The sequence below is a fragment of the Callospermophilus lateralis genome, unplaced genomic scaffold, assembly GCF_048772815.1.
Source record: "Callospermophilus lateralis isolate mCalLat2 unplaced genomic scaffold, mCalLat2.hap1 Scaffold_1734, whole genome shotgun sequence".
Taxonomy (NCBI): domain Eukaryota; kingdom Metazoa; phylum Chordata; class Mammalia; order Rodentia; family Sciuridae; genus Callospermophilus; species Callospermophilus lateralis.
Window position 1 is genome coordinate 222,152 of NW_027512799.1, and position 15,795 is coordinate 237,946.

Sequence of the window (15,795 nt, forward strand, 5' to 3'; positions counted from 1 at the left end):
TTACAAATGATTTCAGAAAACAGTGAATTATATTTATATTTTAAATGCATTAATAAAATTACACGTTTCATGAAGGATCCATGGAAATGATATGTTAAATCATAAAAAATGAATTTATGAAATAACCTAGCTTATAATAAGGTGACTTTAGGGTAGGCAGTGTAACCTGTAAAGCCCACATAGGAAGATCCCTTAATCTCATTGACTCCACTCAGTAATATTATGATAACACATCTTTATCATTTCCCTGAGAACAACTGTGTCCCATTACTCTCCCCACAGCATCCTTTACCTGTTTGTTCCTGAGACTGTAGATGAGAGGATTCAGGAAGGGAGGAACCATTGTGTAGAAGGCAGAGAGAACCATGTCCTGGAGGGTGTCAGAGGTTGCTGAGGACCTCAGGTACACACCTGAGCCAGAACTAAGGAATAGGGAAAACACGAGGATGTGAGGGGTGCAGGTAGAGAAGGCCTTCCCTGGGGCTCTGGTGGGAAATTTCAGCACAGTAGAAAATATGTGAAAATATGACATGATTATTATACCAAAGGATCCCCCACCAACTGCCACAGCAGAAACAAGAAGGAGGACCATGTTGCTGGTGGTGTCAGAGCAGGAGAGCCTCAGCAGAGAGGGGATGTCACAGAAGAACTGATGGACCACGTTTGACTGGCAGAAGGACAGATGGGATGTGTTCCCAGTGTGCACACCTGCATACAGCAGACCACTGAGCAGGGAAGCCAAGGTCATGCGGACACAAATCTGAGGGTTCATGATGAGGGGGTACTGGAGGGGCTGGCAGATGGCCACATAGCGGTCCCAGGCCATGATGGAGAGAAACAGAAGTTCAACACATGCACAGAAAATGACCAGGAAAATCTGTGTTGCACAGCCAGCCACTGAAATGGCCCTGTTGCCAGTGAGAGAGTTGAAACAGGCATTGGGGACAGTGATGGAAATGTAGCACATGTCCAAGATGGACAGGTTCCTTAGGAAGAAGTACATGGGTGTGTGCAGGTTCTGGTCAGCAGTGGTGACAGACGATGAGAAGGTTTCCTAACAAGGTGCCCAGGTAGGTCATTGGAAATACTGTGAAATAGAGAAAACTCAGATCCCAACCTTCAGGAGATCCCAGGAGGAGGAATTCAGTTACGATGGTGACATTGGCCATTTGCTGGAAATTCTGATTGTCTGGGAAGATAAAGAGAGAAGAGAGAAGTAGAAAAAAAAAAAAAAAGAACAGGGTCTGGGTGTGACCTAGAGGCCTTGTCCTAAGCTCCCCATCAGACCTCCCTGACCTAATGAGACACCCATGTGGAGCATTTCCAGGGGTTTTCCCCTCTTCTCCTGCATGACCACCTGTCTGACAGTGCATTCTTTAATATTCTCAGATTTATTTACCTTTAATTTATTCCATGAATATAATTTCCATATTATTGTGCCATTCTATTCACCCTTAGTATTGCAAATAATAATTACTTTCTACTTTTTTTAATATATAGGAAACTGTTCATAATGGTGGAGAATATATCTCCATGAACACGAAAAAATTGGCCTCTTTTGGAGAGCATCTCAAGAATTCACTTTTCCGCCCAGGCTCACAGGTCCAGTGTTGTGAAAACTGAGGTGACCTGACTGCACTTGGACTTGCCTTCAGTCTCCCACTTTCACTGTTGCTCCCCAGGACATGCATGGTACTGTCTTATGGCCACAGGACCTCAGCCAGACCAGTCCCAAACCCCACTGAGGCTCTTTCCTCTCCAACTGAGCAGCATAAGAACTTTTCAACTTCTAGCCTCCAGCCCAGCTGGAATTGACTTAAACTTCTACTTTTACTTTGTTCTATTTTTATTTCATGTTCAGCACCATGAAGTTGAAGCTTCTTTTGTCCAACACATAATTTGCCTTAGTCTTGGTGACACCTTCTATTATATTGATTTCTTATCCACATCATAATCCCACAAACTGAAACTGGCTGTAAACCCTAAAAGGAAGGTTTTGCTCATAGTTTCAACACTTCTGCAGCAGTTCAGACCAGTTTACTCCTGAGTCACCTGCATCTTCATCTCCTCAGCCCTCTGCAAACTGGGGTCCTCCTCAGCCCCTTGCCAGGTTAACCACACATTCTCTTAGAAAAAAGACCTTCCTTTTCATCCTGCCTGAGCTCCTCTGGAAGTCTGTGTGTCTTCCAGGGCAATAGGTGAGTGGTCAGACTCAGGTAGGTTGCTGTTAATTTGGTGGTGAGTGTGAAGTTCAAGGGGTCAGTCTACCTGCAATCTGTTCCTCCTGACACACACCTGACATTTAGCCTGAGGGACCCTCTTGTTCACTGCTGACTTTTTTACTGCAATGTATTAATTTCCTTTTCCCTTTAGTTGATATTGGGCTTTAAAGGAGACTCCACTGGAATCTTTCCTCTGAAACCTTCATAATTTCTATTTTATTTTTCCAATTTTGTTGAGTGTTAGAAATCACCATGATATAAAACCTTTCAGCCCATCAATATATATTCATCACCCCAAGTCACTGGTGCAAATTCCTTGATTTGGGATCTTGTATTATCCTCCATTTTACCTTTCAGTAGCACTGCATGACTTCCTGTGCAATGGTTAATAACCTAGCACCTGGTTCATTGTTCAGACCACCCACTTAGACTGTCTTTATTAATGCCCCTGATTTACAGCTGAAGAGCTCCCAAGCAGGCTCTGCCCATTCTGCACTGCTGTAGCACACACAGTGCAGGGTGGTGTGAGATCAAGTGCACCTGCAAATCGAAATGTCTTTAAAGCAGTACTCGCCCAACAAATATTACTAAGGAAATAAATATGGTGACAGGTATTTCAGACCTTGAGGATTTGAAAAGATAAAAAAATATTGGTATTGTAAAATAAATTGATTACCATTAGAGGACAAATATAATAACACAATACCTAAGGTGTAAATATATATGACAAATTGAGATTGTGATGGGTGATGTGATAATTCCATGTTAAAAAACCAGCAGTTTTTCCCCCTTCTATACTAACTTCTGGGTACTTACTGGGTGATTGCTGACCAACCCCAGGCATTTGTGACAAATATTAGTTGGAAAATCAACTATCTGTTAGGATTTGGTAGCTGACATAGAACCACTTGAGACCTTTTCTTTGTTTCACTTTTTTTATACTAAACCATTTACTGTTTTTGTTTTTGCAACAGAATTTAGTAATTTCTCTAGTAAGTATTTTGCATTATATCAACTTATTTGATGTCCTTTTTTGCTTATGTGGTTTAACTACAACTTGAAAACTTCTCTAAATTTAACTTAATTTTCTCATGGGTGAGTCTCCTAGAAAACTTCAGAGTATGTATGTGATAGAGTAAATATATGAATCACCACCTAACTTTCATAGGTCCTCAGCATATTCTGAAGATCTCCAAAATATTATTACTTTATGAACCTAGATTTTGAGAAATAAGAAATAGGCTTTAATTTTTGTAGTTTGACCTCCATATTTTTAGAGTGTTCAGAACTACATTCTCCTTTAATGGGTGAAAAATTCTTATTGAAATTCCCTTGGAAAACACAAAAGTTGGGGACATAAAAAAAAGAAGAAAACCAAGAACAGATATTTTGAGGGTTCAAAAAATAAGTCCAAGGAAATGTTAGCAAATGTTTAATGCCAGAAGTATGTAGAGAGACTTCTCCAAGTGCTTCCCTCTCTAAGTGGGGACAGCTTACATTCTATATTCTATAGATATAGCAGTAGAAAGTATAGCAAATACTACACTGTTTACAAGACTTCTCTGTGCCTGTTATTCTTGCACAATTTAACCAAGCATTTCCTGGGATACCTCACAATATTAATGAGATGGAAATTTGCTGAGCAGCATCAAAATGAGGCTCAAATGAGTTTGGACTCTAATTGCCAAGTACTCACTCCTGAGTTTCACCTGTTTTCGACCTGGGAGCAGAACTCTGTCTCTCTTTGGCATCTCCCATCCACTGTGTCTGCAGCCAGATGGGTCAGTCCAGCCAGCTCTGTACCATGTGGGATTTGGGGAGCTCAGTCATCTCTGCTTTATGTGAACCTAGTGCCTGGCCAGTGGGAGCAGGGCCCCTGGGAGCCCAGAGCTCAGCCTGCAGAGACAGCAGGAGGCCTGAGCACATCACCAGGCAGCAGCACCTCCAAAGCCCAAGAGATAGGACCTGACCATGTGCCAGGGTGGGCAGTGGATATTACAGTGGAACTCCTCTGCTGAGCATAGCCCAAAGTCATTATTGGAAATCAAGTAACACTGAGGAGAGACTGATGGTGCTCACTGTGAGTTTTAGTCTCTGCCCTCCTTTACCTCAGTGTGAGTGTGGGGTGTTTACAAGGGATCAGTTAACAATAAGGGTGATGGGCAACTCTTTCTAAGTGGGAAACCTCTAACAGTATCTCCAGGTCAGCAGCATCATTTCTTATCTTTGAGATGAAATCCTCATGATATAAAGTTAACATTGGTAACAGTCCATGGTTATCAATTCAGTGTTATATACTATATTTCAAAATTGCACAACATCCAACTATATCTTGTTACCAAATATTTCTATTTCTTCAAATGAACCATCTAATATATTACACACACTATATCTGCTTATCATTAATTACAGTCACTGGAAACCACTGTGTATAATCTCCAGTTTTTAATTTATATGTCCTAGATTTTTTGTTTGACTACAATAATTCAATATGTGTTGCTTTTATGTCTTAACTCTGCTTGGTGTTTTCAAAATTAGTCCACAGTGTGGCATTTACCACTATTTCATTTCTTTAAGTCAATGGATAAGAGTCCATTATATATATACACCAGCAGTTAAAAAATCCATGTCCACTGATAGATGATTTTCCCTTTGCTCTTTTAACACAATGTGGGATTTGATGGTGATCTTCTATAGGGGCTTCTTTGCATCCTGGGAGAAAGTACACATGAATGTGGTCTATAATCCATCTGATGTGTGGCTGGACTTTTTTGCTAGGTTTTATTGAGAATGTTAGTCTATATTCTGATCAAAGCAATAATTATGTAATCTTCTTTTCTTGTACTTTGTGGTCACTCTCTTCTCCAGTGAGGAGGTTCACAGAACAGGGTAGAGGAGAATGTGGCTGTGGAGTCACTATTGAAGACCTCCAGAGACCAAGCAGGAAGCAGGTCTGATTTTATTTGCAGTTACCATGTATATATACTCAGGCAGTAGCCAAGCAGATTACATGCCAACACCAACACAAGTTTTGGCCAACTGTCATTGCAGTGACCAATTGAGGAGCAGGCCTTGGAGTAAGAACAGGGACTGCAACACAGGGCCTCATGCCTCATGCCCAGGTCTGTGCCTATGGGTTAAGAGGTTTGCCGCTCACACACCTAGCATGGGGGATGGTTTGCCACTCAGATGCCCTTAATGTATGCTTTGTATGTAGAACTCCATGCATTTGACCCCACATTGTGCTGCCATTTTCCATATTGTCTTTAACTCCTCATCCCCCACCTTGTGCCTGTCCTAAAGAAAAAATAAGGAAGAAAATAAATCTGTGTTGATCCAGAAAATGAGAGAAAAAGACCCTGTATCTATAGCCATAGGAATGATGGCCACCTTGGTCTTTAGGCCACTAGGTCTGTGAGATTGAAACACCCAATAAGCAGGCATACTTTATGGTCCTAGGGGGCTCCGAGGCTAGGAAAAGAGTACAATGTAAGTGACTTCATCTGCAGTAGAGACAACATTACTTATTATGTCTATGCACCTTATTTGACTTTGAGTCCCATAGACAATGAAAAGAAGGGAAATGTCCAGGAACAGGATTCAGTATTTGACTTGGTCACCATTGTACAGCTAGAGGGTGATCCTACATTCCTCAAAATTCAAAAATTACAAAGGAATGTTTAACCTTTTGTACTTGTATTGGTACAGACCAAACTAAGACCCAGAGCCCAGCACATGGAAGGAACACTGATTATGATGAGCCACAGAGGGAAGCCTAATAAAGGACTGTCACAGAATGACCCGTGAGCATCGTCTCCTTGTCTCATTCAGGATCTTCAGCAGATCCTGGGCCAAGGCCAGCAGCCTCCACTCCTTTATGGACATTTCATGTGAGACATAGTGAACAAGACCTGGTGTTGGTCATCAGAACAATGTAGTTTCTAAAATAAGAACAATCTCAGGTGTACTGGTGATCCGTCTAGCTTTCCCAGGTTAACTATCATTTCTAGTATAATCTTCCCTTTGTCTAGGAAGAAAGTACAAAATGCAAAATGTATTATAAAAGAATACTAAGTCAGATGCCTAGAAAGAAGTTTAATGGAGAAAGAATGATGTGGATGGACACCTTCTCTTCAATCCATCAGCAGTGTTCTATAGGCGAGGGATCCCAGATAAAAAGGACTCCTCTGTTTTTATATTTATGAGAAGGAATTATTAAGAAATCAGGAAAGAAAGTTAAGAATAATGAAGAAGAGGAATCTGCTTCTTGGAGCCCCAGAGGGGTCCGGGAATCATAGTGCTCACCATGGAGGGAGAGGAACACTATGACCTTCCATGGAATCCTGTCCTTTTTGGCCTTGGACTGTCCCTGGACTATTGGAATTGTTTTTCCTCCCATCCCTCAGGACCTCAGAGAGGCCAGCAGCATCATTCAGGGCAGAGCCAGATGCAGAGTCCTCATGAACACAACCTTCATCAAACATTCTCCAGAGTGAAGGGGAAGTGAGTTGGGGGCCTGCCCCTCCTTGGCACGATGGCCTCTGTGGAGGTGGGAGGCCTGTGCTCAAGGCTAAAGCAAATCCAGTTGTCCTGTGGGCTTTTTCTTTAGAGGGATGCATTAAGTCTCTAATCTACAGCAAGCACAGTGTGAAAACAGGGTTTTCTCAGCAGAGGCTGGAGCCATACTGATCCTGGCATTCAATAGCAGCCCATCTGCTCCATGCATCTCCCTGATCATACTCAGAGTCATGGCCACCATGCACCACAGGCATGGTCAGTGGTTTCTGTGTCAAGTTTCTGAGTCCCCGAGAGACCTCCTGGCTGCTCTCCCAAGAGTTTCCATTTGAATTTATACATTTGTATCCTCTCACATGCAGAGGGACACAGAGAAAAAACACCTTTTACTCAGAATGGTCTTTATTATTTATATTTGTGCCTGGGATAAAATGTATTACTGCCAAAATGTGGATGCTGTTTCATAGCTCAGCAGGTAGTCTCATATGTGGAGTAAGTCTTAAATATGTTACTGCTTTCTCTTTTTCTACAGTTCAACCTAATGTCATTTTATGAAGGTTGAATAGAAATAATAGTGTAAATCACAAAATTATTATATTAAAACTTTCATGGGTCTTAATTAAGTGATACCAGGGTAGGCAGTGTAACTTGCAAAGCCCAGATTTGAAGACCTTCATCTAATCATATATCTTAACAGTAAAGTTAGGCAAATGCTGACAGGCAGCTTTATAATTTCCCTGAGAACTACTCTCTTTGCATTTCTGTTTCCACAGCTTCCTTTACCTGCTTGTTCCTGAGACTGTTCCACTTGAAAATGGGGGAAAGGCTGGACAGGTTGGCAAGTACCTGTAATTTCAGTGTGAGGCTGAGGCAGGAGGATCACAAGTTCATGGAAAACCTGGGTAACTAAGTATGGACCTGAGCAACTTAGCAAGACCCTGTCTCAAGAATACCAGTGGCAGTATGTCCATAGCACCTAGGGGAGCAGTTCTTGTGCCCCAGGACCTCTGGCAGGATCCAAAGCCAAAGAGTGATAGACATCTTCTAAATGTCCCAAATCTCAATGAAATCCAAACCAAGATTCAGTAAGAATTTCATTCAGTTTGGCATGGTTTACTACAAAGAATTCTAATGTGAGCACACAAACCGTGGCCTGTCGGTGTATCCTGAGGCAAGCAATGTGGTTTAGAATTTTGAATTATACTTTTGTTTGAATTTCTCTTTCTATTCATTTATATTTTCAAATTTATTAATTATATTTTATCTTAATTTTTTTGTCTTCCAAATTAATTATTTCTCTTTTAATATTTTGAATTTTGTCTTATTTAACTCAAGATTTTAAGTAGTCTTTTTCAAATTATTAAACATCTGCAGCAGTTTCTACATTTTAAGTTATTCTTTACATAATTTTATTTTTTCTCTTTTATTTGAAACCCCAAGTTTGCTGACTTACAATGTTAGCTTCAATTTTTGTTTTATATTTCTCCTTGGATACCTCATACATAATATTTGAGTTCTATTTCACAATAGCATCACCAAATATTACATTTTTCTTTAAAGAAAATTATTTTTATCATCAATTCTGATTCTAATTTTCTATCATGTGAGGCTTTTTCCCCAGGGGCTTAAGCGCTTAGATCTTTTTGTCCACCCAGGGACTCCAATTGCTGGGTTTTGTTCATGACCAAAACACTCATGGGTCATTCCAGGGGAACTGGGCTAACTGGGCTGTTCAAAATAACCACACAAGAGATACAAATACCTTTTTCATTGGGGTCGCTGTGACAGCTCCTTTGACTATAAGGGTCTTCAGAAGAAGAGAGAGAGAGAGAGAGAAAGAGAGAGAGAGAGGGAGAGAGAGAATGCTCTGAACACTTTTATTGAGAAGAAGCTATTCAAGTGAGGCAAGGGGTCAGGTTTCAGAGGGCTGAGTCTAGCTTCATGATGCCCACTGTCAGCAGGTTGACTGACACCTGGTAGGCCACACCCAAGGGCACAGTAAGATAAGGGGACACACAAAGGCATTTCCATGGAACACTCTATCCTAAACAGGGCAAGGGGTTATATTACAAAGGAACAGGTGAGCATAGCTCCACCCATGGGGCTGTAGCAAGACAATGTCCCTGGAACCCACAAAGGGCAGGGCAGTCTGGCATGGCTGCTGCCAAATGCCTCAATCACTCAGCCAGAAAGTGACTCAGTCACATACAAGGTTGGTCTCCCACAATCATGCTGTTGTTGACTTTCTTCTCACATTTCCTTCAACTTTTTTACATTTGATCAGGATGTTTCTTACACTGAAGTATCTTAAACTTAAAAGAAGAATGTTTTTATTCCAAGCCATCAAGGTCTGTATTCAGAATATTTTTTTGAGATGAGTTTGTGCCTGCTACACCTGCTATGTTATGGATGATTCCCAGGATAATTGATGAACTCCACCAAAAACTGTTAGAAATAATAAACAAATTCAAGAAGAAATAAGGATACAAAATAAATACACAAAACAAGTATCATCTCTACAGAGTAATAGCAAAATTGCTACAAAACAAATCAAGAAGTCAATATATTTTAATGGTTTCAAAAGATATCTAAAAATAAATTTAATTGTCTGCTTAGGTTGTCTGGGATGAACCTCTTTGTCTTCATCTTCTACTTTGTCATTAAGCATCCCAACCCTCATATTAAAATGTGATTCTGTCTGATGTAACTTTTCTTTGAATTGTCCAATATCTCTGTTTTAGTTTTGGAATAATACTTGCAATTAAGGTCAGACAGGCAACAAAGCTGTTTGGCCTTTTTTGGCTGTCTCCTGTCTCTGTTCTGTCTTCACAGGTGTTGCAGGGTGGGTTGCAGCAGGCATTCAGTGAACCTGATGTCATGAGTAATAAACCATGCCCTCTTGCAACCTTTAGAAGATATAATCACTAAACTAATTGATCAGTGTTCATGGCAATGAATTTAAACAGTCAAGTGATAACAGTTGATGAAGTAGGGAATTTATTCACTGAAGACAAGGGAAACATTTAATTCATTTTATTTTATTTTCATTCTTTCAACTTGCCACATCTTGGGACTGGCCACTAATTACTTTGAGGAACAATGCCCTAGAGACAGTTTCTTCTAATCACTTTCTTTCTTTATGGAAAAAAAAAAGTTGTTGCCCTTTTACTTCCCAACTGCTATTGTCTGTGCCCTCCTTGTATTTAAATACAGAGATATTCAGGGCTGAGAGAAGTCTCAAGACAGGTAGGTCTGCAGGTGATGCCTGGTCTGGACCCTGCTTTGCCCAGCTCTGTTGCTGACCTGCTTCCTCACTTGTAAGCTGCTGATTTTGTGAGATAGAAAGTAGATATGACAATAGAATAAATAAAACTAGAAAAGGCTCAGAAGGCATAACAGGTCTCAGACTTGAAGGGGATTGAAGCTATGTGCAACTGTGGAGCAGAATATATTAAAAACACACAAATTATCAACCTCAAGAATATCATGTTTGTGTTGTAGATTTTTCATGCTACAGCACACACACACCCACACACAGGCACACACACACACACACACACACACACACACTCACACACATCTGTTTTCACTACTGTTGCAGAAATCTCTTAGCACATTTTCATTTCCACACCACAGCAATGAACTTAAAACACCTCGTATTGAGAGGTGTGAAGTGAGGTGGAGGATTATTTAGTGAAGCATCACTGTCAACAAGCCTAGTGATTAATTATCACACATTTCTTCACTTTACATGTGCTCGAAAGAATCACAATCAGTCATAGTAAAACTATACCTAGTTAGAATTGAAATGCACACGTTTCTTTATGTAAGATAACTTGATGTAACAGCTGAGGTGTTCTTGAGCCCAAATCTGACAATTCCAGAGGGAGGCAGGAGCAGGGCAGATTCTCCCTCAGCAGATGAGGTAGTTTGGGGCCTTAACCTGGACAATAGTGGCTTTTGGAAAATACCAGTGCAAAATGGCCATTGTTTCAGTGAGATGAAAGAGGGGTCTCAGTGAAGTACTCTGAATATTTAATAAGTTAGGAATTGCATTTGCATTTCATTTTCAACATTTCAAAATCCAATTGATTTAAACTTTAGGTGCAGAAAGTGATATTAGAAAACAAGGACACAAATGCCTTGGTAAAAATTTACCTAAACTATAAAAAAGGCAATGAATGAAATACCAATAAAAATGAAGAAAGAAAAAAAAATCACATAGAAGAAGAAAGGATGGTAAACAATATTAAATGATTTTAATTGGGGATTTGTGTTGTTTATATAATAATCCAAGGCTAAGCATGAAGGCTAAAATATCAAATAAGCTAAAACATATTTAAATATAGGTATAAGCTCAAAGGTTAATTCCTATTATCAGGGAATGAGTACTATTAACTTTAGAAAAATAAACTACATAAATTTAAATAGAATCATAAATATTTTATTTTAGTGAGGAAGAATTCACAGATGATCCTGAATACAAAATAATAGATTTGTAATGAAAATGTAAATCACATGCCCACGAGGGCCTTACCATCTTAGTTCTGAATTACAGAGAGGAGATACAGAGGTTATTTATTGGTGGTGTGATGAGTTAGGTAAAAATCAACCCTGCACGTGGGGCAGGGGGAGGGCATCTCCCATCCCTGCTTGGAAGCTCTGTCATTATAGATTTTGGAAAGAGATGGGTTGCTCTCATAAAAAATGCACTCATGGCAAGAATGGAGGAATTATTTACACCGATATTTTTCTCAGTGTTTAGATAAAAAAAAAAAGAATAGAAAATACATCCAAAATATGATTAAAATAATTACACAAAGTCTGGCACTAAGGTCAAGTAGTATGAAGCTCTGAATCACACTCAAGGATTGACACTTATGAAGGAGTTTAAAGACATGAGGCTGCATGCACAACTGTAATGCTCCTGGACTTGGGATTCTAATCCATATCTGGCATCCTTTATGAAAAACAGTGACGTATATTTACACATCACATCTAATAAAATGTATTATGAAAATAAGAAATCAAACCTCTATAGTAAATATTTTATTGAAGTTACAGTGGGATTACAGTTGATTTTATTGCTTCTTTTTAATGTATCTTTATTTGTAGTATTCACAAAATTCATTTATAAAGAAAGCATATAATCTTTTACAAATATAATTCAATACATTTTTTTAAAAGTAAACACATAATATCACTGACCTCAACTTACTTTTTCCTTTTGTATGAAGAACCAGAACCTGTTGAAGTCGTTTCAAAAGTCAAATCCCAGTGCATAACCTGCAAGCTCTAGTCCAGTGCCAGAGTCCAGTGCCAGAGTCAGCATAAGTAAGTGGTCACGTGAGACTCAGGGGATGGGGCACCCGGAGGAGGGGGAACTCCTAACATAACACAGTGCAGGTCAGTCCTGAGACGTGGTGGGCACCCCAGGAGAGGGGCGAGTTCAGCTGCAGGCCTGTGGTCTCTGCTCCTGCACCCTTGCCCTCCTTGCTGGGCTCTCAGGCTGTGCCCTGTTCAGTGCTTGGCTTCCAGTCCTCATGGCAGCAGCCATCTCCACTTCTAGCCCCCTTCACCACCATCTGCAGTTATGACAGCCAGCCTTGTTTGCTTTTGTAGAACACATTGTTTCAAAAAATGGGACGCTTATGATTTATTTGTTCATCAATGTACTTACTTTCTCCATGGACTTCTGAGCTGCACCAAAGCAAGAATTTCATCTCTTGTTTGCAGTATGTCCACCGATCAGAGCAAAGCACCTGGCTCATGAGAATCAATTACTGAAGAATAGTGATAGGTTTCTAGAATGTTCCATAAGATTTTACACTATTTGGCCACATTCAAAGGCTAATTTCCAAATGAACAACTACAATTCCCTTTCACCTAAACCAAGTTTTATGTCCTCTGCCTCTCACGTTCCTGATTTCTTTGGAAGATTTTTACATTTCTGGGAAGACAAAAAAAAAAAAAAATCAGTATTCTGGTGCTAAGTTCTGTGACCTAGTTAGTTTATTTAACCAATGCCTCTGCCAAACCTTTTCCACCTTGCCAAGTAGAAAAATTTCTCTCTCTCTCTCTCTCTCTCTCTCTCTCTCTCTCTCTCTCTCTGTTTTGGTACTTGGGATTGGACCCAAGAGCACTTAACCACTGAACCACATACCCAGCTCTTTTTTATTTTTTGTTTGGAGACAGGGACTCACTGAGTTGCTTAACCCTCAAGAAATAGCCAAGGCTGGATTTGAAGTCACTTGAGCTCCCTGCACCCGGTCTATCTCTATTTTTCAGGAATGGTAATTTCTTGATATTTATATGTTATTCCTAGTTGGTTTTTGAGGATTACGATGATGGACAGGTATAGGGTAGAATCAAACAGCAGTTATAGTGATTTCAGTTTCACCAGTTCTGGGAATGTCAGCACTTGTTTCTGGAAGGAACCTGTCGCCCCCTTTCTTCTGGAACAGAATCCTCTATGGCAATGGTTGTTGTAGCCATTCATCAGGTAAGAACAGTAATGGGGTTGCTATGCTTGGTTCTTTAATTTAAGTTGCTTAAGGCCAAGGAAGTGGTGCCCAACCCACTTTACACTCCTTAAACACTGGTATCTCTTCTATGCCCAGGTACTGCTTTAATCACTCAGAGAACGGTACTGAAGATTACACTGGGGGCACAGGACTATTGGTTCTGGGATAATCTATAGCCCATGCATTTCTATTAATATCACCAAATAATGCTAAATAATATCTGCTTCTTTTGGAAGAAAACATAGATAAATGAAAGTTAAGCTTTTTCCACTTTTAATTCCATGTATAAGCATGGCTGAGTGTATAATCTGGAAGGAGTGTGTAAGTATTCTAAGGTGACCATGTAAGGTTTTCATCTGGGAATGCAGGGTCTGCAGATTTTACAGAACAGTTACAAGAAGTGTTGCAAAACCACCTTTAAACAGAAATTTATAAGAAAGTCATTGCATCCAATTATCCTCTCCAAATAAATGGCAGTAGAGTCTTTCTCCAAATTTTATACACAAAATTTTGCTTACCATTATGTTCGAGCCCTGATGCCAAAAACCACAAGGAGGATCAACCAGAGCTTCCCTGTGGGCTTCGTCCTGCTTGGGATCTCTGAGTGGCCCCAGCTGGAAAGGATGCTCTTCTGGGTTGTGATCCTCTTGTTCTCTGTGACCATCCTCGGCAACTCCAGCATCATCCTGCTGTCCTGCATGGACCCCCATCTCCACACCCCCATGTACTTCTTTCTTGGCAATCTTTCCTTCTTGGATCTCTGCTTAACCACAGCCTCTGTGCCCCAGATGTTGTCTCACCTGTGGGGGGCAGACAAGAGCATCACCTACACAGGGTGTGTCATCCAGCTGAGTGTGTTCCTCTGTGTTGGAGCCACAGAAGGCATGCTGCTGGTGGAGATGGCCTTTGACCGCTACATTGCTGTCTGCCAGCCCCTGCGCTACACTGTCCTCATGCACCGTCCACTCTGTTGGAAGCTGGTTTTCCTAGCCTGGCTGTCTGGTCTGATAGTGTCTCTGTTCCAATCTTTCACCACCTTCCAGTTGCCCTTCTGCCACCATCACCTCCTGGATGGCTTTCTGTGTGAGGTGCCTGTCCTCATGTGCCTTGCCTGTGGAGACACCACTGCCAATGAGTGGCAGATGACCATCACAGCTGTCATCTTCACCATGGTCCCTGTGGGGCTGATCCTGGCTTCCTATGGCTGCATAGCTCAGGCTGTGAGGAGCATAAAGTCAGAGGAAGGAAGGAAGAAAGCCATTTCCACCTGCTCCTCTAACCTCCTCGTGGTCTTCATGTTTTATGGGACAGTGGCCATGGTGTACACTGACCCTAAGAGCAACTTTGCTTCAAAGAATAGCAAGTTTTTCACCTTCTTCTACACTGTGGTCACACCCTTGTTGAACCCTCTCATCTACACCCTGAGGAACCAAGAGGTACAGGACGCTTGGCTGAGACAGCTGGGAAAGTGGGTGAGCCCAAGGAAAAGCAAATAGTGGAGGATTTGAATCAAAAAGGAAGCTTATTAATGACATGCACACAGTCTCCTAAACAGAATCTCTCTGCAAAAGAGGTGTAAACCCTTTTGCAAACATACTATTTATATGTTAAACTACAATTGATCACACCATTTCTGTTTTTTGTGACAAAACTGTGGATGTTTAGTAAGAGCTATTAAGTTTAAGGCTATATATTGTTTGCATTGGGTGCTGTTAATATTGATCTCCTTCTTAAAGGTGAGATATTGAAGACTTTAGGGGACAATATAAGTCTATAGGGTAGAAACTGTGCTGCCTCAGATCCACAGTATGAGAAGCCACATGAACAACATGAAAAAACAAGGGAACAAAGTGCCCCAGAGAAAGAAAGATGCTAGAACAATAAAATCCATTGACGAAACAGTGGAAGAAATATCAGAGAAGTTCAGAATGTGTGTAGTTAAGCTGATCTGTCACATAAAGTATGATGGAAAGAGTGAAATCAGAGGCAAATTTTAGGAGGTAAAATATAACTTCAATAAAGACAGATTATGAAATGAAATCAAACAGAAATTCTATAATCTCTTGGGCTGGGGATGTGGCTCAAGTGGTAGCGTGCTCCCCTGGCATGCATGTGGCCCGGGTTCGATCCTTAGCACCACATACAAACAAAGATGTTGTGTCTGCCGAAAACTAAAAAAATATATGTTAAAAAATTCAAAAAAAAAAAAAAAGAAAATTCTATAATCTTGAATGCTGAGAGCCACAGCCGAGTTGGAAGGATGCATGGCATTTTTGCCAGAAGGGAGTGGTTGAGAGGTGATGCCAGCGAGCCATTGAGATGATGATGGTTATGTTAAGCTGTGTATTCAATTGTATATTAGATCCCTGATGTTTGCCTCTGGCACCCGCTACTTTGGAGTTCTTGCAGGGATGTCTGGGGAGTTCACATTTGTTGGAGAAGTTCCTGAGGAGGGATTTCTGGTTGGTGGTGTTCCTGGAAGGGCCCTGTGGGTGGCATTCATGGGCATTTGGGCAATAAAGGAGTTCCTGTTT

At 40.7% G+C, this 15,795-nt stretch overlaps 1 protein-coding gene and 1 pseudogene across 1 annotated transcript; one reads left to right on the top strand and one right to left on the bottom strand.

The window, feature by feature from the left end:
- Window positions 1–220: 220 nt before the first annotated feature.
- On the bottom strand, window positions 221–1,169 carry LOC143387115 (olfactory receptor 14C36-like; annotated as a pseudogene).
- A 12,628-nt stretch (window positions 1,170–13,797) lies between these two features.
- LOC143387114 (olfactory receptor 2H1-like) lies at window positions 13,798–14,757 on the top strand. The gene has a single exon (XM_076841751.1). It carries the CDS (start codon window positions 13,798–13,800, stop codon window positions 14,755–14,757), a length of 960 nt encoding a protein of 319 aa, XP_076697866.1.
- The last annotated feature ends 1,038 nt before the right edge of the window (window positions 14,758–15,795 follow it).